The sequence below is a fragment of the Ictidomys tridecemlineatus genome, chromosome 3, assembly GCF_052094955.1.
Source record: "Ictidomys tridecemlineatus isolate mIctTri1 chromosome 3, mIctTri1.hap1, whole genome shotgun sequence".
Classification (NCBI taxonomy): Eukaryota; Metazoa; Chordata; class Mammalia; order Rodentia; family Sciuridae; genus Ictidomys; species Ictidomys tridecemlineatus.
Genome location: NC_135479.1, coordinates 17,211,014 through 17,232,973, shown reverse-complemented (window position 1 = coordinate 17,232,973; position 21,960 = coordinate 17,211,014). Strand labels below are relative to the sequence as shown.

Genomic DNA, 21,960 nt, shown 5'->3' with positions numbered 1-21,960 from the left:
CCATCACCACCACCACCACCACCACCACCACCCCCCCGTCCCCCTGCTTCAAAAAGATAAATGAGTTCAAGTCTTTGAAAGTAATGCAGTATAAAAGTGTCACTTGAAAATATATTCATGATCTGTTTTTGCAAAACCTTTGACTTATACAATCATCTCCCTTTATGTTATGAACATGTAGGTAATGACATCTGCTCACATCATGTAAATCCCACATAATCTCTGGGGTAGTGTAAAATATAAACTAAGTACTAAGTAAACCTAACCTATAAGCTGTTTGAAAATAGAGAACACAATAACAAATTTGCCTCCATAACTCTGATTTTATTCATCATATAAGTGGGAACACATTTTTACTAAGTTATAGTTACATTACCCTCCTTTGCTCCTCTTCAGCATCAGCAAAAAGTTTGCGAATGTTAGCCTCTGATTCTCCCACATATTTGTTGAGGATTTCTGGCCCATTGACCACTTTGGGCTCTCTTGCATTCAACATCTTGCCAATCTGTCGAGCCAAGAGAGTCTTACCACAACCTGGGGGCCCGTATAACAGAATGCCTTTAACATGTTTACAACCTGAAAAAGAAAAGAAAACAGTCTTACACCATCTAAAATACAAGTAAGACATTTAAGGGAAGGTCTTCTTTCTTCTTCATACGTATTTAAAGTAAAACACAGTAGTGCTATTTACATATATTAACATCCAGGTGCCATGAACAGAACAAGAATGAACAGTGTCTCTTTCTCTCTTTAAAATGAAATTCAGAAACCATTCCTAATACCAGCATTAATGTTTGAGGGAAAAAAGCTGCCAGCTAAAGGTCTTTGGAAAAATATATTAGAACTAACACTTAGAACAAACACTCCTAACTTGGAAAATGTCTCTTTGATCTAGATATGTAATTATGAGATATTAATTATTTTCATTACCTTTTAAGGTTGGGGGTGGTTAACCCAAAACAAATCTGTCATGATGTAGGCTATGGAGAGTATAATGCATAGAATTTTGGGTCTACCTGTCAAGACAAGCAGTTGAACAAAGGGGCAAGCATGCTGAGTTGGATGAACATTAGAGGAATTCAAGGGTCCAGATGGATGTCACCAACTCTGTGAACAAAGCTGAATTTCTTTGTGTGACTAATGTCAAATGAGGAGCATGCTTCTTTAGAGCAATCCAGGTGAAAATATAGTTTCAAAAGCAGCATTCAATTATTTTCTAGGTAGGAATTGCTAAATGCCTTAAAGGTTCCATTAACAATCCAAAACAGCACAACTGAGGATAGAGACTCCCCAGGTGTCTCTAGCCAACTCATCTATTTAATTTCTAAAATGAAGATCTATAACCTCTGCCTATTCCTCTGGGTACCCTCCCCCTTCTAATAGCTGCACAGTTAAGGTGCATGGTCTCTTTCTGATGAGTTTTTTCTTTCTACTACATATACCCAAAAAAGCACTCTGAAATAATGTGACTTCGGTGTGACAGTTATAATTACGGGTGGAAAAAGTCCTCTGGAAATGCTATATACATATGTGTGTTTCCACAGAAAATGGTTTGTCTTTATTTGAAATGTCAGTCTGAAAAAGTACATCTTTAAGAAAAGAGTACAACAATGTATTACTTATGCAAAATAAGTTACAACTATTAGCAACTTTAGATTCTGAGGAGGAAGACCTTTGGTTTGCCAGTATGGTCTTTACATCTATCCTTACTTCAAGGAAAGATTTCCTTTTAAATCCTCAAAATAACTATGATCTGTGCTTAGAGTTTAGCTTGTAGAGAGAAGGGGGCTTAGTAAAAACCCTTGAAGACTCAGAGACATAACCCTTCTCATCACAGGTTAATCCCTGCCCCAAGAACCATGGCCCAAAATAATGTATTCATCCTTTGACCCACCCTTCAAGCAGGAGTGGTAGGGAAATGAGGGAATAAGCCTTGAGCTTCTCCTAGGGGCCAGTACCATCAAGCACTGTCAGCATCCAAGTCACTGTGACCCATGGGCTGAGGACTTTGGAACCTGGCTCCTGATCTTCTCCTCTAAGCCAACTGCAAACTATTCATATGTCTGAACCACAGCAGAGGCAGATGGGGGTAGAGGAGGAATAGGTACAAAGAAAGGACAGTCAGAAAGCAAAAAGGGAAAATTTGTTGAGGACCTGCAAAGTCCCAGGCCTTATCCTCATGCCTAGTTTCTTGACGTTTTACTTTCTCCAAGTTTATTGCCTCTCTCTTCAACCTGCTTCCATATTAAGCCATACTTTCTTGGAAGGACTCTTAATTCCCTGGCCTTTTTATATTTTGTCATGCCTATCCTGTGAACTCTGAATACAACATGGCTTTATTTATCCACACACTGGCCACAGAGCACCGCCAGAGAAAATTACACCACCATGCTGACTGACATCCCCTCAGTGTTATGCTAGCCAATTTCAGTTCCATACTCGCTGCTTTCTCGATTCTGCATGCCACTCTTTACTTGTCTTTGTTAGCTCCTCTCTAATTCTCCTTATTAAATCTTCCCTGTTCCTTTCTTCTCAAGAACTACTCCATGCCATTAATTCTTAGAGATGACCTAGATTCCTGATTCCTACTTCACATATTAGAAGGAGGAGGAGGAGGAGAAGGAGGGTGGGGGGAATGGGAGGAAGAAGAAGAAAAAAGATTATCAAACACAAACTCCCTTCATCTTTCTGCTTCTCTATCTACCAACTAACTGTTCAGCAGATGCATCCATTTTCAACTTCAACTTCAGTTCTCAAAAGAGTTTCCTTTCTCTTCTCCAAGGCTCATATTGTAATTATTCGTTTATTCGCCTTCTTCTCTATTACCTGATGCTCTACTATTCAAGGGCAAGTACTATCTTGAATTGAAAATGTCCAACATAATGCCTAACATATAATGTATACCTAATAAAGGACTGAATAACTAAATGGTGGAAAACACTCAAAGAATATGATGAAAAGGCGATTTTTCAAAATTATCTGATGCTTTTAATTTATGGAGCAATGATGTCTTTCATTGCTGAACTAATTAAAATACTGAAAGAAAAAAGACATTTTTAAATAATTGAGACTTCATTAATTTAGCAAAACAAACTTTATAATGTATAAATAAAAAAATCCTAACTTTGCAATTCTTTTTAAAAAATTTTTTTTAGTTGTTAATAGACCTTTATTTATATGAGTGCTAAGAATCGAACCCAGGCCTCACACATGCCAGGCAAATGTACTACCACTGAGCCACAGTCCTAGCCCCAGCAATTCTTTTTGTACATGGAAAATGCTCAGTTTACTGCATTTCGAATTCAACTGACTCAGATCTTAAAATAAGTAATTCACAAAGTATTACCCTGAAGGTAAAGAGAAAAACAGACAAGATGCATATATGTAGATCTTATTTTATATGTGTGTGTGTGTGTGTGTGTGTATGTGTATAGATAGATAGATAGATATGTATATAAGTGACAGAACATATTCAATATAACATCAATAGGGATGTCTCAGAAATTCTAGTCTGCGTTAGTACTATAATTCTTTTAGGATCTCAAGTAAGCACTTCAAAAATATACAATGACATGTGAAGATTTTCCAAATCCACTTCCACAAAGGAACTGGTTACTTGAATAAGCAGTGGAAATGGGACTTTGTTATGACTATTATTATTATGGTCTATTCTGACTTATTAAATAAGCATTGGTCTCTAATTTTAAATGAGTCATAAAAACTAATTCCATTCAACAAAAGTGTATTAAGCTCCTGTTTAGACTAGGTACTAAGGTAGGTGTTAGGGATACAAACATGAAAAAGACAGTCCCTACCTGCAGGGCATTTATGGCTTAGTAGGAAAGACAGAAATAAAAATAAGTTATCTATAATTTAATATGACATATCAGAGATATGTATGAAATGGTTTTGGAATCTAGCCAGGAGAGACTGATTCTGCCAGAGTGATGGCAGAAAATTAGGAATGGACACAGGGGAAGAGGTAACATAAAATCTGGGCCTAAAAGGATGAGTAGGTTTGTGGTTGGACAGCAGAGAAGAAATGACACCAAAAAGGGAAAGACTCACACGGTCAAAGGCATAGAACTATGGATATGGAAGCTGTTCTCTCAAAACAGCCAGTGGCAACTAGAGCTTTTGAGCGGAAGACAGTCCTAAGGAGACGGGGCTGTGGCAGGTCTTGACACCCTGAGTTTTTAACTTGTTTTGTAGGCAATGAGATGTGATAAAAGCTAACTCTGGTGGCAGAATAGAGGAAGGACTAGGAAACAAAGGTGCAGAGGGTGGAAGGCTGGTTGGAGGAATGTTTTTAACCTTTCCTCTAGAGACACTGACTCTCCATTATTTTTGCTAGTTGAGTTTTCATACCACTCCTAGACCTCTGGAAGCACTTGAGCAAACGGGTCCAGAGGTCTCAGAAGGACACCTTCCACTGTTGCTGACACCCCAGCTTTCTCCTGAGCTTCTCCAGGACATCAAAGCCTGGTTCTGATTCTGGGCAGCCTCTGATCTTTAGCTGCTGGACTGTCTGACTGCTGAGCTGTGCTGACTGCTGCTCCTTTTTTTTTTTCCTTTGCTTTATCTTAATATCATGCAAGTCCCTCATAACACAGAAATCAGTACCTGGGTTAGTGAATTAAATATAAATAGCAAAGGGAAGGTATAAAAGTAAAAAATCAGTGGAACTGATTTAAACTGTCTCATTCTCTCATTCTGTTTCTCACTTCCTTTTCAATGGAATAGTCTAATGGAGCCCTCCACGCCCTGAAAATGCACATGTACAAAATTTGCATATAATTTTGAGGGGATTCTTAAAGTCTTTGAGGTCAGTCTACGGAATTCAAATTAAAAACCATGAAAGTACTATAATTAAGACAAGAGAGAGACTAGGAGTAGAAAGTCAATAGTCATAAAAAAGAGTAGGAAAAGAAAGAAAAGGAAGACATGGAAGCTATTCATTGCAGCACAGAGACAAAGGAGAAATCAGAGAAGGAGAAGTCAATGTTGGCCGTATGGTTTCTAGCTGGGGCACAAGAGTAAAATGATGACAACCTCAGAGATACAAAAAGATGGCAAGAGGAGGAGCCAGTTTGAGGAAAGTATCACTTTGTTTTTGGCTATAAGGCATTTGAGATTTGGGCAGTAATGCCCATTAAAAATATAGGCTGAAAACTCAGAAAAGATATCAGAGCTACTGGTTCTGACATCTTAAAATATTTTTGGATGCTTGCTCTGGGCACATAAAAAGCCACAAAATGTTTTAGGCAGAGAAATGTGATGAAAGGGACACATGCTGCAGAGATAGGTGATGAGGCATGGGACAAAGCCACTGGATATAAAAATTCAGAAGTTAATACTGACTGAGGCCACAGGATCTTAGATCAGGTCAGAGCATTTTGGGTTGAGGTACCCTTCTTTTTACATAGAAGGAAGCTGAGGAGTCTAAGCAGGCATGGAGATCACATTTTCAGGAACTCCAGCAACACAGAGGGATTCGGAGGGTGGGTGAGGGGACCAGCTTGCCAGGATGCCTCTCCTTCTGAGACTAGTTAAATTCAGGAAGAATAGGAAGCAAGCTGAGGTTCACTATATGAAGCAGGGGCCAGCTAGATCATCTACAATAAGGCATGAGAAGAGAATATTGGGTGATGTGGTAAAGAACACAGGGAATTAGGAAATACATGGGGAAATGTGCCTGAGCAGATGGATGCCATTATGTAAGTGAATTCAGCATATGAGATTCAGGTCATTGAGGGACTATCCTCTTGTAATTATATAAGCAAGTCAGTGTTAGGTAAGGTGTAGATTCTTATTCAACTCTATAAATGTAAGTTTCACGTAAGCATGCATAAAAATCTTGACTTTTTTGGTTTTAGCCCTCCCCCATACTTTTCCAAAACTAAGTCCTAAAGATTTGCTACAGGAGCTAGGTGCAGTGGCACATGCCTGTAATCCCAGCAACTCAGGATGCTGAGACAGGATTGTTCAGAGTTCAAAACCATCCTCAGGAGTTTAACAAGACCTTGTCTGAAAATAAAAAATAAAGAAAAAGGCCTGGGATGTGGCTCAGTGGTTATGTGTCCCTGAGCTCAATCTCTGGTACCCATCTCCCTGCCACCCCACTCCCCCCAAAATTTAGCTCTATGAGGTAAATAACAGGATTAAATTAATTTAATTTGAACTTAACATATTTACAACTCAATTTTATGGCCTGATTTTCCCACCACAAGTATAAGGTAAGGTAAAAACTATTATATGCCTGTCCTAAACATTTTTATCATTTCCACAAAAATGAGGCTTTAATCTTCATTTCCAAGTTATTCCCATCTTTTCTCCTTCCTCTATAACTTAATGTAAATAAGAACTATTGTGAACTATTAGTATAATCAAACAGCTCCAAAGAATCTCTTTTAATTTCCTGTGTCCAAGTACTTCACTGCTTATTTTACTAACTGTTCCTGTAACTTGGAGGAGGTGCAGACACATTGTCAATTCTTTTTTTTTTTTTTCATTTTTTTTATTATTGGTTGTTCAAAACATTACAAAGCTCTTGACATATCATATTTCATACATTTGATTCAAGTAGGTTATAGGAACAGAAAGGCAGGTAGAAGCAAAAAGCATAATTTAAAATGGTCAAAAATAGATTTATATATGTGGTTTTGGAATTCGAGTTGCTAATTTTACTCATATGTAGATAAGATAATAGGTAATCACTATCTGCTGGTGAAATGGAAGATGGGAAAAGGCAGTGTTGGGGGTTTGAGAGAGTAAAAGAGGAACTGGTCCTCTCAGAGAATAGGAGAGTAAATGTGTTGGAACAGGAAAGCACAGAAGGAATATCAGGAAATGTCTATACCAAGAAATACTGAGGGCTCACTTGACATATGGCTCATAAACTTAAAATAAGGTCAGACACCATAGTTTTGCATTTTTCTAAAACCACATTTTAAAGGCAGAGAGTACTGGCATAGAGTAGGCAGGCAGCTGAGAAACACTTGCAGCTCTGACCCACAGACAATGCAAAGCAAGGCCATAAGAGGAGAGATACGACAGACAGACAGACAGATATGTGGAATCTAACCTGAGTAAAGAGGGAAGAGAGGACAAAAGACCTGGGAAGTAAGAGGTAAACAAACTGGAGTGAGTGAGAAGTAAGTGAGGAAAATGGGAGGAAGCTAGTGAGCAGGAAGCTCACATCTGAAATATGAAGAGCTGCACAGCTATTGGTACTGGCAAAGTGCTGGGTACAACAGAAGTGGGTGGCTGAGATGGACTGAAAGAAAAGTTCAATATACAAGAGGAGATAAAAAATTGAGGATAGACTGTTGGACAAATCAACAGGATGCAAAAATCACCAATAACATGCTAAAGATAAAACACACAGTGTAGACTACACTTAAGAGGAATAAGTAAGGCCTACAGCTGTTGTCTGGCTCTGCCACTCTTTCTTTTCTAGAAAGGTTACCTATCCTCACTCTTTCATTTTGTTCTCCAAATGTTCATGACAATGAAAAGCACTGATGTTGATTACTATATCATTAAATAATAGTTATTATTGAACGTATGAATAATATTAAATGCTATAAAAATAGAAGAGCAAAGGATGATACCAATATTTACTAAGGATCTAAGTTAATGAAACATTGGAACCTCACTGTAAGATTGTATTTTGTAAAGAGTTTAGTACAAGATTAATAGTTTTTTTTTAAATCTCATTCTAGACCCCTTGTCTTAAAGTATTTTAATAATTTCCTAGAATTTGAATCACAAAGCTGCATTTTAATTATATTTCACAACAGACTCCTGTCAAAAAAGGCTGAAAATATGACTTGTGATCAGGTGCAGGATAGGTGAGGATTGACTGGATTAAATAGGAAATAAATCAGATGAAAATCTCCAGAGAACATTAAAAATTACTAGAAGCCTCAATTTCCTGACAAGTGATTCTCAGACCTGAATTTCACAAACTAGCAAAACCTCATTTTTTTTTTAAACAGGGAGAAGTGCTGTCATTGAGCTGCTTAGTTTTTATTTCATAAGGTAATTTTTTAAAAAAATCAAATCTGACACTATCAGTCACCACCATTTCATATAAGAAAATATATTTTAATATAAAAAAGTAGAACAGTAATAATCTCAGAATAAAGGACAGTTTTTCGCATTAAATAAACACAGTTTTATGTGCATTGCTAAAAGTGAGGACTCTAGAGTCAACCTGCCTTGATTAAAACCCCCTTTTTTTTTAGGAAATAATAACAACAACTACTTTTGAAGGTTGTTATGAAGATTAAGTATAATGTCCACAAAACACTTAGCAAACTTCTTGGTATATAGTAAAAGCTCATAAATACTGGATATTAATATTAGCCCTTTTTTTGGGGGGGGGTACTAGGGACTAACTCCAGAGGTACCTTACCATTGAGCTACCGCCTCCACCCTTTTTAAATTTTGAGTCAAAGGTCTCACGAAATTGCCCAGGCTGGCCTTGAACTTGTGATTTCCTGCCCCAGCCTCCTATGAGATTACAGGTTTATGCCACTGTGCCTGACTAATATTAGTTTATTTTTATCATTTCCTGTAGATGGATGATGAAATCAAACCAGAATTCTAACTGATACATGAGAATTAGATCACTGTTAGGTGACCATAAATTTTTTAAAAAATGACTATTTTGCTTTCCAAATTCCAAGATTGACTATTGTGACTATCTGGCCCCTTAAAACTTTATTTAACACTATTGTCACTGAACTTTGCAAATAACAGTACCCATTCTACTGACGAACATCAAGCTCCAAATTTAACACAGTAGTAAATGAGTTAGAATATAACATTTTCATAAATATTTTACTAGTATTTCAGTAAGTCAGAGTCCTTGGTAACTTTAGTTGTTCTTCCTCTGGACTACCATCAGAGTTGATCCTATTTGCTTCTTATGCATCACGCAGAGTCAATTCAACAGATTTCTCAAGCCTTCCACACTCTTGTAGAGTGAACAGGTAGCCCCTTCCTAAAAGCCAAGCTAGCACGACCATCAGTTCCATATGTACAGCATTCCTCTATCTTTTCTCCTCTCTTTTGTATCATGTTTATTCTCCAAAATTTCCCTCATTTCCCCAACTGCCTCTGTCTCATAGTCCCTAATTACTAGACATTAGAAAGCTGCCACTGTCCCTTTCTTAGGGAGCATCACATTGCTCTGTTGGCATTCATCATTGGTATATAGTAAAATTACCTAATTCTACTGGGAGCAACTGGGATTATTTCTGGGTACTTCACCTGAAAATGTATTTACAACACACTGGATCAACACAGCCTGTCCTTTGCCTCTCAGGTTGAGATAGATTAGCATTATATTCTTTCTCAGCTTCCAGTTACCACTTTCTTAGTTGAATCACAGTTAACATTTAAACAACATAAGAATTTTGGACACTGAGCCATGGGTGTTGCTGTCCAGTGATTATAATCATGCACACTTTGGTGGGGACAACTTTGAGAGGCTTCTGGGTATGTGCTATGGACAGCTTGAATGATTTATGTTCTAAGATTCTATAAAGAATAGGGTATATACATGACCATGAAAGGCATATCCAGCCCCACTGATGAAAATGAAATAAACTAATTATAGCCAATAAACTAATTATGATCTCTTTCTTTAAAATTTCCCCAGAATTACATAGCCTCACTTCTTAAACATTAGGAACAAATAGTAATGTTTACTGTTTGCAATCTTTTAAAATATTAGACAAAATGTGACAAATTTGTATTTGCTAAACTTTTTTATTTTATAAAGTAGTAAATTTTCTTGTTCTTCCTAGATGTTATCAGAGGCCAGCTGTATTAAAGAAAAATTGCCAGTCAACTTTTGGTATTCAAAAGACTATAGCAAACGCTAACTTTATATCAAGGTAAATGGAATGACAAAAAATTGTAAGTAATCTCTGCTAAATTAGCATCAGGACAGAAGTGTTTAATCCATTTAATGGGAAACATGATATATAAGGACATACTGGGAAGTGGGTTTTTAATAAGTAGTGAAGTTTAAAGGGGAATCCCAATTGACTTCCAATTCAAATGCAGACAGATCCACCATTTGCCAAAACAAGAGGCTATCAAAAGACTAGTGACAAGTCAGGATAGTCATGAGCCTTGCAGGCTTCTCCATGCAGTTGTGCAAACCAGGTTTGAATGCTTAATTTTAAATAGTACACGCACTTGTAGAAAATACAATCATAATTAATATTTGATATTTTGATTTAAATTTTTCATAATTTCAATTTCTCTTCTGGTTCTTTTAAAAATTGTTAATTAGAATTACAGTTATGGGTATTTTCTTAGTTCTCTTTGACTTACCATTTTAGCAGTACAGTATGAATATTAACTAAGAAACAGTTGTCTTTTCTAGTCAGGCAATGAAGATTTGGCACATAGTTTCCCTCCACTCATAATATAGGTAAGAGGGCCTTTCATTTATTTCAAAAATTGTCAGTCAGCATCTAAAATAGGTTATCATCTAGATTTACTTATCTGTGCACTCACCAAATCTTCAAAAAAATTTTTTTTATTGGTAAATATTAATTATAGAGAAGAGTGGGTTTCATGGTGGCACATTCATGACACATATAATAAAACTCGGTTAGTATAACACCCCAATAGTTCCTCTTCCCCTCCCCGCCCCAGTGCCCCCCCACCCTAATAGTTGTCATGACATTCTTGGTTTTTTCCTTTTCTTTCTAGCTTCCACATATGAGAGAAAACAACTACTAAATATTTTAGACTAAGACAATTACTCCTGACCCCATTTGGACAGAAAACGGATCATCCATTCTCTGGGTATCATTCTGGCTAGTACAGACTTGCTGCTGCCCTACCGCCTTGAAGATGCCAAGAGCACTGTGAGTTCTGCTATGATAAAGCCCTATGAATAAGGCCTATGCCCTAAGCACCAAGCAGCTGTGCAAGATGTCTATCCCTGACTGGTTCTATATCCAAATTAGTCAACTGAGGTTTAATAAAGATCTTCTCATTAGATAGCCCAGAACTATAGAAGGGTTGTGTGGAACAACTCTCCAAACTAATCTTTGCTGACACCCCCACCCTTTTACACTCCCTCTTAGGGTGTTGCCTGGTATTTCATGAATTCTTGATGACAAAGATCATGCTTCTTCTGTAGCAGGTCCTGCCTTGCTGACATCTGGCAGCATGTATCATATTGGTTTCAAAAGTTTACAGTTTTTTCTTTCTTTGTTCCCTCTATCCATCCCTTGGTTTCAAATTTCTTTTGCTTACTGCTCTACCAGGACCACTGTTTGAGTTGAGCTTGTATCTTGTTTTCTCTAGCAACTTATGCCTTCTTTTTCAAACCTGGAACTTCAGGTCAGTCTAATGGTTCACAGTTTTCTGTTCCTCAGAACATCACCTCCTTATTCAATACTACCTAAGCAGAATCAGATCTTTGGGTTTAATTCTTCAATACTTACAGTAGCAGTTGTTGAACTTTAGTGTGCACCAATATCCAAAAGAGCTTGTAAAAATGTATATTTCCAGGCATCACTCCTAGAAATTTGAATTCAAGTCTGGAATGAAGCTGACAATGCTGACTATTAATAAGCATTCCCTGGTGTTTCTAAATGCAGGTCAGAGGACACTCTGAGGGCAGTTACAACTGACTATCTTCAGTTGCCTTCTAAGAGTTCTGGTTTAGATTTTATTTAGTGTATATGCTTTATACCTCAATTAAATCATAAGTGGATATGGATAGATTTTCTAATTCCTTGACAAGTTGTAGCTGTAAAAAAGCAAAGAGCTTCTCTAACAAGATAAAACTTATCAAGAATAAATGTAATTTTCCTTGTACTTGAGTGCAGCTGGGAGAGATAAGGTTTTGTGAGAGATGACGTGAGTTTTACTCAATGGTAAATTCATTATGAGTCGAGATAGAATGAGGATATCAAAAATGTTAATGCAATTACAGCCTGTACTAAAAGAAGACAGTGTTTTGAACAAACAATGGTTAGTCCTGGTCTTTTGTACAACAGGGACCACACTTGCGGTATTCTACTAAGTCCCAGGTTTCACAACTTAAGGTGAATACAAACAAATATTAAGGTTCAGAAAAGTGAATAGGATGGTAAAGGACTAAAGAACAGGGACCCAAAAGGAATGGTTGGAGGAATCAACCAAGCTGAGAGATTTAACTTAGAGCAAAGATAAATCTGAGGAGAGCTGAAGTCTGGACAGAATAACCTTATGTATACACTAGAGGGCTTTCACAAGGAAGGAGGATTGTTCTTGTTCTGTTAGTCTCCAGGGAAAGCTAGAACTGTAATAGAAACTACAAGGACATACTTCCTACCTAAGCAAAGGAAGACTCAACTTGAACCTACAGTTGTCCAAAAAGGAAATACAGCCTTAGGAGAATGAATTTCCTGTCATTGGAAGATTCAAGCTTAGCCTAAGGTATTTGGCAGAAATTACTAAGCAGAAATGTAGAGAAGATTCAAACAAAAGACAGGTATATGACTAGATGACTCTTAAGATCCCTTCCAATGCTAAGATTCTACAATTTCTCTGGCATTGTCTGATAGAACCCGCTGGTTTTGCACAGAAAGATGTGAAATAAACATTCAAGGGTGGGAAGGAAGAAGGAGACTGAAGCCTAGGAAGATTATAATAAAGAGGCTACTGCTCTTTACTGAAGTGATGGAAAAGGAAAAAGAGGGGCTGGGGCTGGGGCTTAGTGGTAGAGTACCTGCTGTGCACGAGTGAGGCACTGGATTTGATCCTCAGCACCACATAAAAATAAATAAATAAATATAAAGGAAAAAGAAAAGATCCAAAAGCACAAATCAGAAAAAAAAAATAAGTATTCAGTAATGGATCTGAAAATACATGCCAACTAAAGAAAAAAGGGGTGAAAACACAATTCCAACAACATAGAAAATAAAGATAATTTGAAAGAGATTCCTATATAGAAGATGGGGGAAATGTTTAATAAATGTAATAAAAGTTTTGAAAATTAAGAATTCATTTCAGTAAGAATTCTTATGAGGTATGGTGAGAGCATCTAGAGATGTAAAGTAAAAGGTAAAAATGATCAGTAATTGCTTAGATAAAAGGAATTAATAAATTTATATGAAACACTGTCTTTTGGAAATGGAATTATAATTATTTTGTGGTACTGGGGATTGAACTCAGGGGTGCTCTACCACTGAATCTACTATCCCAGCCCTTCTAATTTTAAGAGAGCCTCTCACTAAATTGTGGGGCCTGGCCTTGAACTTGCAATTCTCCTGCCTCAGCCTCCTGAGTTGCTGGAACTACAATCATGTGCCATGGTGTCCAACTTGGAAATGGAATCATTAAGCCTTCTTTTTAGTGGTACAGACCTGTGCTTGAGGACAGAGGGAAAAGAAAGAAGTGTAAGAAGGAAGAAAGTTTATGTCAGAGTGTTTGTAATAAGACAAAACTGTCTTGTTCAGAATGCTCTGGGCACTTTATTCTACTTTGCTGTGTTTATAGTGTACACAATAGACAAATGGGTCCTGATTTTATACCTTGTTGTCTAGATGATAAAGAGGTTGCTAGTATTTGTGAAAAAGAAGAGACAGTAAACTAAAACATCTTATATAAGTATCTTGATGCTTAAAAATTTCATGGGAAAGACTGTCTTCTGAAAACAACTTGTGATGCTAACATTTGCCCATAGCCTGAAAACAATTAGAAGGGAGTGGGAAGGGGAAAGGTTCCTGACCATAAGTTCGTGTTTACAAAATATTTTCATATGATTTATTCAATGCTAGTGTTATGCAGTAGTCTTTTGAAACATTGAGTCTGTAAAATAACATACTAAATACTTTTCTGTCAACTCACAGGACTATCTTCAGAACAACTATTAAAGTTTAGCTCTTTGTTGGGTACTGGGTGGTGAAGAGGCAGGGAGAGAAAGGAAGTGAACGTAAGAGTTGTTCATGAGATAAATTCAGATTATTTATTTACTCATTGCTGTATAAGTGCATTTACTTACTATTGCTGTCCATGTAAAGGGCAAACAAGGCTTTGGTACTGGGAAGTGCCCAAAATATGCTGAAAGCACAAATAGTAAAATGACCCCTTTATAAATGTCCTTTTGTTAGAGTTTCTAGGAAAGGAAAGCTTGTCTTCTGGGAGTGACCTTTATTAACCCATCTCATGAGGTTATTCACTGAGTGGACAGAAAAGGGAAAAGGCAAAGGGAAGGTTCTTTGCTAGTATTTTCATATCTAGAAATAATTTCAAATTGTATCCACAGTTCTATAGGAGCAATCATTTTTTTTTTTGGTAATGTGCCTATCAAACCTTATTTTAAAATGCTAAGCTTCTAGATATTTTGAGAGGACAACATATGATAAAAGGAGAGCTAGTGAATTAAACAATTAGTAAATTCTTTTGTTAAAATTAAAAGAAAAGAAGCACCTTAGAAATGGCATTGTTAAACTACCTCTGAGCAACTAGGTTGTTACAGAAGGGGTAGAAAAAGGGGTAAGGAAGAGACAGATTCAGATATACCCATATTTACAATCTGATTATAACCACTGACAGAATACATTCTCTCTCCTACACTACATGAATGTATAGAGGTGGTTAACATATTGTTAAACAATTAAATAGAAACATCACTTATGCTAATTTTTAATAGTGTAGATCTGATACTAAACTGTCTAAAAAGCATTATATTTATTTTACTCTACTGCTTTGTGTTCATTTTAAATTGGGCATTAGGTGAATACAATATTTTTTTATTCTTTTTGATTGTTGTTGTAGATGGACACAATATCTTTATTTATTTATTTTTTAAAATGTTGTGCTGAGGATCGAACTCAGTGCCTCAAGTGTGCCAGGCAAGCGCTCAACCACTGAGCTACAACCTCAACCCCATGAATACAGTATTTAAATTACAAATTTGCCAATATATCTCTAGAGGTCTGCTGCCATTTTGACTTTAAGATATTTTTGTTCCGATGAAAGATAAAAAAAAATATATCTTAAATCTCATTAGTATTATATGGCTTGGTTTTCAAAATGCTCAGGGCTTTGGGACTTGAACACTGATAAATATGTAAAAAAAAAACATAATATATACTATATGAGCTCAGCCATGTTAAAAAAAAAAAAAGTGCATACTCAGGGTTGGGGATGTAGCTCAGTGGGTAAGTGCTTATCTGGTATGTACTAGGCCCTGGGCTCAATCTCTGTTAACATCTCAAACAAACAAACAACACCCCCCCACACACAAACACAGATACTCTCAGTTATGTATATGTGTTTAAACATATAAGGACAATACTGTACATTAAAATGTATATTGCCTATAAATATAAATGATTTTTTTAGTGGTTTGCTTTTTATGTTTTTCAATTTTCTATGAACATATTAATATCTAAGAGCTGAAAAATATAAATGCTATTTTAAAAATGAATGCATTCAGGACTCAAGAAGTTACAGATCAAGGTCAGAACTGCAGATATGGGAAGGACTACACTAAGTCCTTTAATAGGTTTTCTTATGCAATCACTTAAAAAACTCTGAGTCAGGTATTATTTTTACTCTCTTTTTTAGAAAAGAGGCACACAGGCTTACAGTGGCACAGTGACTTTCTCATGGAGATGTCGGGTAAGTGGCAGACTTGGAACTTGAATACCAATCTGCTGACAAAGCTAAAACTCCAATAACAGTTCAGCTACTGTTGGTGCAGGGTCTCAGCTTTAGCCGATTCTCAGATTCAGTGTACTTGAGGCAGAGCCTAGAAATCTGTATTTCAAAGAGTCAAAAATTCCTTACACACAACTAAAACTAAGAGAACCACTATGTTACTGAACAGAAAAGATATGAGATGGGAGAGACCTTGGGATAACTCCCAAACTGAAGAAACATGGTTAGTGCTATGGCTTGAATATACTGTGTCTCCTCTGAAACTCATGTGGAAATTTGGTCCCCAGTATAACAGAGTTGAGAGGTGGTAGAGTCTTTAGGGGTCAATAGGTTGTTAAAAGGAATTAATGCCTCTCTGGAGGAACTGGATTAATTCTCTGGTAGTGGGTCCCTCTTGCAGGACTGGATTATTTACCACAAGAGTTCTTTTATGGCGGCCACCCCTCATGTTTTGTCTCTTCTGCATGTGCCTGCTTGCCCTTCTGCTTTTGTTCCATTAGGATAGAGCATGAAGCCCTTGGTAGACATGGCTGCCTCATCTTAGACTTTCAGCTTGCACAATCATGAGCTAAATAAATGTCTTTCCTTTATAAATTACCCAGTCTCGGGTATTCTTGTTATAGCAAGATAAAATGGATTAAAACAGTGAGCTCTTTTTAAAAATTTATTTGTTCTTTTTAGTGTACATGACAGCAGAATCCATTCTGATATAATCATACAAGCATGGAATATATTTATTCAAGTGAGGATCCTATTCTTATGGATGTACATGATGGTGGAATTCACTGTGTTGTTTTCATATATGTACATGGGAAAATTATGTCAGATTCATTCCACTGTCTTTCCTTTTCCTATCCCCCTCCCTTCCCTCCATTCCCTGTTGTCTAATCTACTACACTTCTATTCTTCCCCCTCAACTCCTCCCTTTATTGTGGGTTAGCTTCCACTTATCAGAGAAAACGTTCAACCTTTGGTGATTTGGGACTGGCTTATTTCACTTAACATGACAGTGCCAGTAGCTCTTAAAGTGGGAAAAGACAATGCTCAATAGGAGAAAGTTGGCTGTCTACTTTTACACACTAGGGACATGTGGTCAAGGTACCACTCTCAATTTCCATAGATAATTACTGAGTCTCCATTTTATATCCAAGAACTAATCTAAGCAAAGTTCTTTCAGGAGATGAATAAGATAGACTCTGATACAAGTAGTTTAATATTAAAAATCAAAGATAGCTGGGCGCAATGGCACATGCCTATAATCTCAGGGTTTGGGAGGCTAAGGCAGGAGGATGGGGAGTTCAAAGCCAGCCTCAGCAACTTAGCAAGGCCCTATCTCTAAAGAAATATAAAAAAAAGCTGGGGATGTGGCTCAGTGATTAAGTGCCCCTGGGTTCAATCCCTGGTACCACTCCCCGCCAAAAAAAAAAAAAAAAATCAAAGGTAACTAGAGAAAAACAAAATTTAAAAGGGCTATGAGAAGCCAAAAAGAAAAGCAATTACTTCTATTGGGAGGATATACACATGTGATTAATCTTCCAAAGATAATCAAGTTGAAACTTGAAATATGAGCACACACAGGGCATCTCCCCTCTCAGAGCTTCACACAGACCTTCACATCTCACCAAAACAATGCATTCATATGAAGACTGCTTTGGAAAAGTTCCTATCTCTGGTCTATCTTCCCAGTTTTACTAATGGGGAAACTGAGACCTCAAAGTCATAGTAAGTCAATGACAAATCTAAAACTAGACTCTAAGTCCCTGGACCCTGTATCAGTTTCCCATGAAACTATTATATTCCTATTTCTCTTTCAGAGTTCTTCCTTAGAGGTTTCTTTTCTCTATTTTCTATGAGAAAATAAAAGTAGTGTGTCTATAAATGCAGATTTCAATGAATTAAGATAGCTATATATCTGAAACAATTCTTAAAACATTTAACATCTTCACTTTCAGAAAAAGAAAGAAAATTTGGCAGTGCATAACAAAAATGTTTACTTGCTCTTTGATTCAGCAAGTCTACTTCTAGGAATTTATCTTAAAGAATTATGAATGTGCAGAAATATTTAGCTCCATGGATGTCCATCATACATAATGTTTAATAGTGAAAAGCTCAATGCAACTTACATGTTTTATAGGGAACTGATTTAAAAACCACAGCATAATCATTCTATGAAATAATGTCAGAAGAATATTTTAAAAAAACTGTTCAACTTACTAAGTGGGAAGAAAGGTTAAAAAACAGAAAATACTTTATTAGACATGTGTGTATACAGACACATGTGCACACATACAGCAAAAACTGGCAGATTGATATGTTCCAGAACATAAATGGTACTTTTTCATTTTTTTATGATGAATTATTATCTTCTTCTTTTTAGACATTGGTATTTTTGAAATTTCTACAAGGAATATGTATTACTATAATCAAAAGAACAAAAGTATTTTCATAAACAGAGATTTGTGTTTTACCCCTAAAAGCTGGGACAACAATGACTAGGTAAAAATAAATGTTCTCAGACCCCCTGGACCCACAAGGGAGCCTGTAGTGATGCAAGGCGGTTGGGGATTTCTGAATTAGAGAAGTTTATTCTGGAAAATGGGAAGCAAGGTTTCACATTCAAGTTGTAATTCTGGAATTAAACAAACAAACAAACAAACAAACCAAGAGCTCAGTGTAGCTCAGTGGTAGAGTGTTTGCTTAGCATGTGTGAGGCACTAGGTTTGATTCTCAGCACCACATAAAAATAAATAACTAAATAATAAACGTATTTTGTCCATCTACAACTAAAAAGTTTTTTAAAAAAAAAAAAAACAACAATAAATCATTTTAAGTGGCTGAATCACAAAGTCTAAAAGGCACCACCAGACTGTTAGTAAGGCAACACAGATTCTAGCTCACACTGTGACTATAGCCTAAATAGAGTTACTTACTTTTCTGGGACCTCAGTATCCTCATCTATAAAATAAAAATAACATAGATAAGATAAGCATTTCTCAAACTGATGTTCCTTGGAATATTGATAGGTATGTCATTCATTTTGTAGGTATGCTTGTTAAGAAGGTTAAGTAAATTTGGGAAATGCTAGACTAGATCACTCCCACTCTAACATAATATGCAATTTTGATTCAAATATACAGCTACCTTAATGCACTGAAATCTGGTTATCTACAGATACACTGTCTACTCTTGATTTTCTCATGAGGGAGGAATATTAGATAAGCAAAATGGATGGCAATCTCTTGAGAAAACTCATACTTTTATAGCAGCAAGTGAAAGTAGAAGATAAAGGGTTTAATAGCAAGACGGGTAAAAAAACAGTGTTTGAGAAAGATAATGAAAGCATAATGGGGAACAATGTCTTTCATTATGTTCTGTCTATCCTTCCAATTGATCTTTCTCTTCAAGTTCTTTTATTTATGAGTTGCTAAAAATAAAATTATTCAAATACAAGCTCAGCCCATTCAATTTTTTAAAAAAGATATTCAATTTTAGATAATATGGGAAAAGGGGTCAGTCTTTTGACCATGGCAGTAAGCTATCATCTTTCTCTCCTCATGCTGAATAATATCCTAAAGCTATTATTACTTACAAGATATATCTACATCTTGAACAACTGAGTTCCATGTCACTTAGTGTTACCCACAATCAGCCTGCTGGCACATAAGGAAGACCAGACTGTAGAGAATATATAACTCACGAATATGAGTTTTCACTATCTACCTTTCTTTTGTTTCTTTCCTCTCTTTCCTCTTCTGAGTTTCGCTATATTGCCCAGGATGGTCTCAAACTCATGGACTTAAACAATCCTCAGCCTCCCAAGTAGATAGGACTAGGGCACATGCCACTATGTCTGGCTTCCTGTCTCCCTTTCTCTAAGTACATCACAGTCACCATTGGCTACCTAAATAAAGAACAACAGAGGAAGCCAAAGTAATTTGGTAGAAAATCAAGTGCCAATGAAGACAAGTTTTACAGAAGAGAAGTCCAGGAACATCGAAGATTTGTCAAGCAAGAGTACTTATAGATCAAGAAGGAAATGTCCCTGGAACGCACTAATAATTTGCAATGTGAATAATTCTCCTATGTATAGTTGAGAATTGACTGAATATATTTAGTGTGTGGATTAGCAGCATACTAATTATAGGTTTATCCTATAGTAACCATTCATTATCAAAAGGCTCTTAAGTCTTGCTAAGATCCCCATGACACGATTCTAGATAGACTTTAAAATTAAAGCACTTTTTAAAAAATCATATAATTGTGGACAAATTCGAGTAAATACATGTGTAAACAGTATAGAAGTTCAAGCTACAGATGTTTACATCTTTATATAACAGTTTTCAATTACTTTGGAATAGGAATAGGACTCAAAGTTGTACTTGCTCATTGGAAAAATACCGTATTGAAGCCAAAAGCATTACAAATAAAACTTTAGAGTAGTTGGTACACTATCTACAACAACTTCCAATATCAAATTCTGCAGTATTAATAAACATGGAGGGGATTTACTCCTGTCTACTCTAACTTAAAAAACCTGAAAAAACAATGTGATAACTCTTTAGAAAGCAAAAAACCAAAACCCAAGTTTTTATGGGTATTTTTCTAAAAGCATGAAGATATTAAATATGCTAAACATATTAAAGGTGAATCACTCTAAGTAACACATCATATGGAACTCTAAGGAAAGTCTTATTTGAATCATGGTAGAAATTCTCTCCTAATGAGAGAGAATAATAATGTCTACATTTCAGGCCACTTTTTGTGGGCATTACATTACTGATTTTTTCTTCCACTTCACTTCCCCCAACATTCATTCTGTTGTATCTACCAAGATGGTGGTTGTTTTTCCAAGTCAGTATATCACATATAAGAAACTGACAAGATTTATAGAAGCAGAGAGCATTTATCAGCTCTTCTCTGATGGAATGTGATAAAAAGTAAATATAAATCAGCCAAAGTATGAGTTCACAAATAAAGAAAAAATATTCCTAAGTGTCCCCTTGACTACCTATCAACAAACACTGCTCAAAATGGGTAATTACAAAACAGCTTAAGAAGATAATCTCAGGTGTTAACTTTTTTCAAGAGCAAAATTAAATTAAAAGGAAACATATCTTAATATTTGATTAAAGAGGTCAGGTTATAGAATTTTACCTTTTACAGAGCTATAAAAGCACCTTTTGGCAATACAGCAATACCAGCTATCCTCTATGAAATGTTTTACAGTGATCCAGGTACTATTTGAGAAAATACATTCTTCACATTAGACTGTCAATAAAAAGTTTTGCAGGTAAGGGAACCAATGCTCAGAGAGTATAGGGCTTAGTGATCTGCATTTCTAAGTGCAGGGCATGGAAGCAATGAGTAGCAAAGGGAGATTCTAAGCCAACTATGTTCTAATGTGTCCAAAAGCCTTCTTACTGCTGAGGAACAGATGCTAATTTACCACTATAGGGCTAAGGAAGACACAATTTTGCCAATATTATTAATCCTTAAAAATAAAATGGTATCTACATTTTTTATACCTTTATTTTATTTTTTTTTATTTTTATGTGATGCCAGGGATCGAACCCAGTGCCTCATGCATGCCAGGCAAGCGCTCTACCACTGATCCACAACCCTGGCCACAGTATCTAATGTTTTATCGTGGAAAAAAAGCTCGGGATACACTGTTAGTGTTTAAAAAAAAAAAACACAAAAACACAGAACAGTGACTGATATGATCCTATATAATTAAAAAATAAATCTATACACGGGTAGTTACAACAAATATACATAAATGCATAAAATGCTTAGGAAAAGGTCTGAAAAGATTCATGCCAATATCATTACAGTGACCACATCTTAGAAAGACTGGAGTGGGTAAAATGAGGAAAGATATCACTTTTTACTCTGCATTATCTATAATATTTCAGGAAGATGCATTATTTTTACAGTTGTGAAATAGAAAATGCATGTGTTCATGCAGGCACGTGCCCACCACACACACACACACACGCATGTGTGCACACACACTAAGGTCCCAATGCCCTTATATTTCAATACTGTCACAGCATCCTTACATAAGAATGGCAGTTCCCAGTGAAACGAGGGATAGCTGATAAGTACAAAGTATTTTTGCCCTTATTTCTGGAGTCAAGTTCCATTTGGGACTAATCCAAGAGGTCTTTGCCAATAATATCTATCCTTTAATAAAAGGATTTAAGTAGACTTAATAATGACCTATAACCATCATATCTGCTTTCATTTTTTTTTTTTTTTTTGTGGTGC

The 21,960-nt window shown here is 36.2% G+C and overlaps 1 protein-coding gene across 2 annotated transcripts in view; it reads right to left on the bottom strand.

The window, feature by feature from the left end:
• The window catches only part of Nsf (N-ethylmaleimide sensitive factor, vesicle fusing ATPase), a 147,843-nt gene that overhangs the window by 67,856 nt on the left and 58,027 nt on the right, over positions 1-21,960 (bottom strand). For both annotated transcript variants that reach the window (XM_021728362.3, XM_005328151.4), the window contains exon 9: positions 377-576. In XM_021728362.3, coding sequence (XP_021584037.1) covers positions 377-576 — 200 coding nt within the window. The remainder of the gene's footprint in view (positions 1-376; positions 577-21,960) is intronic.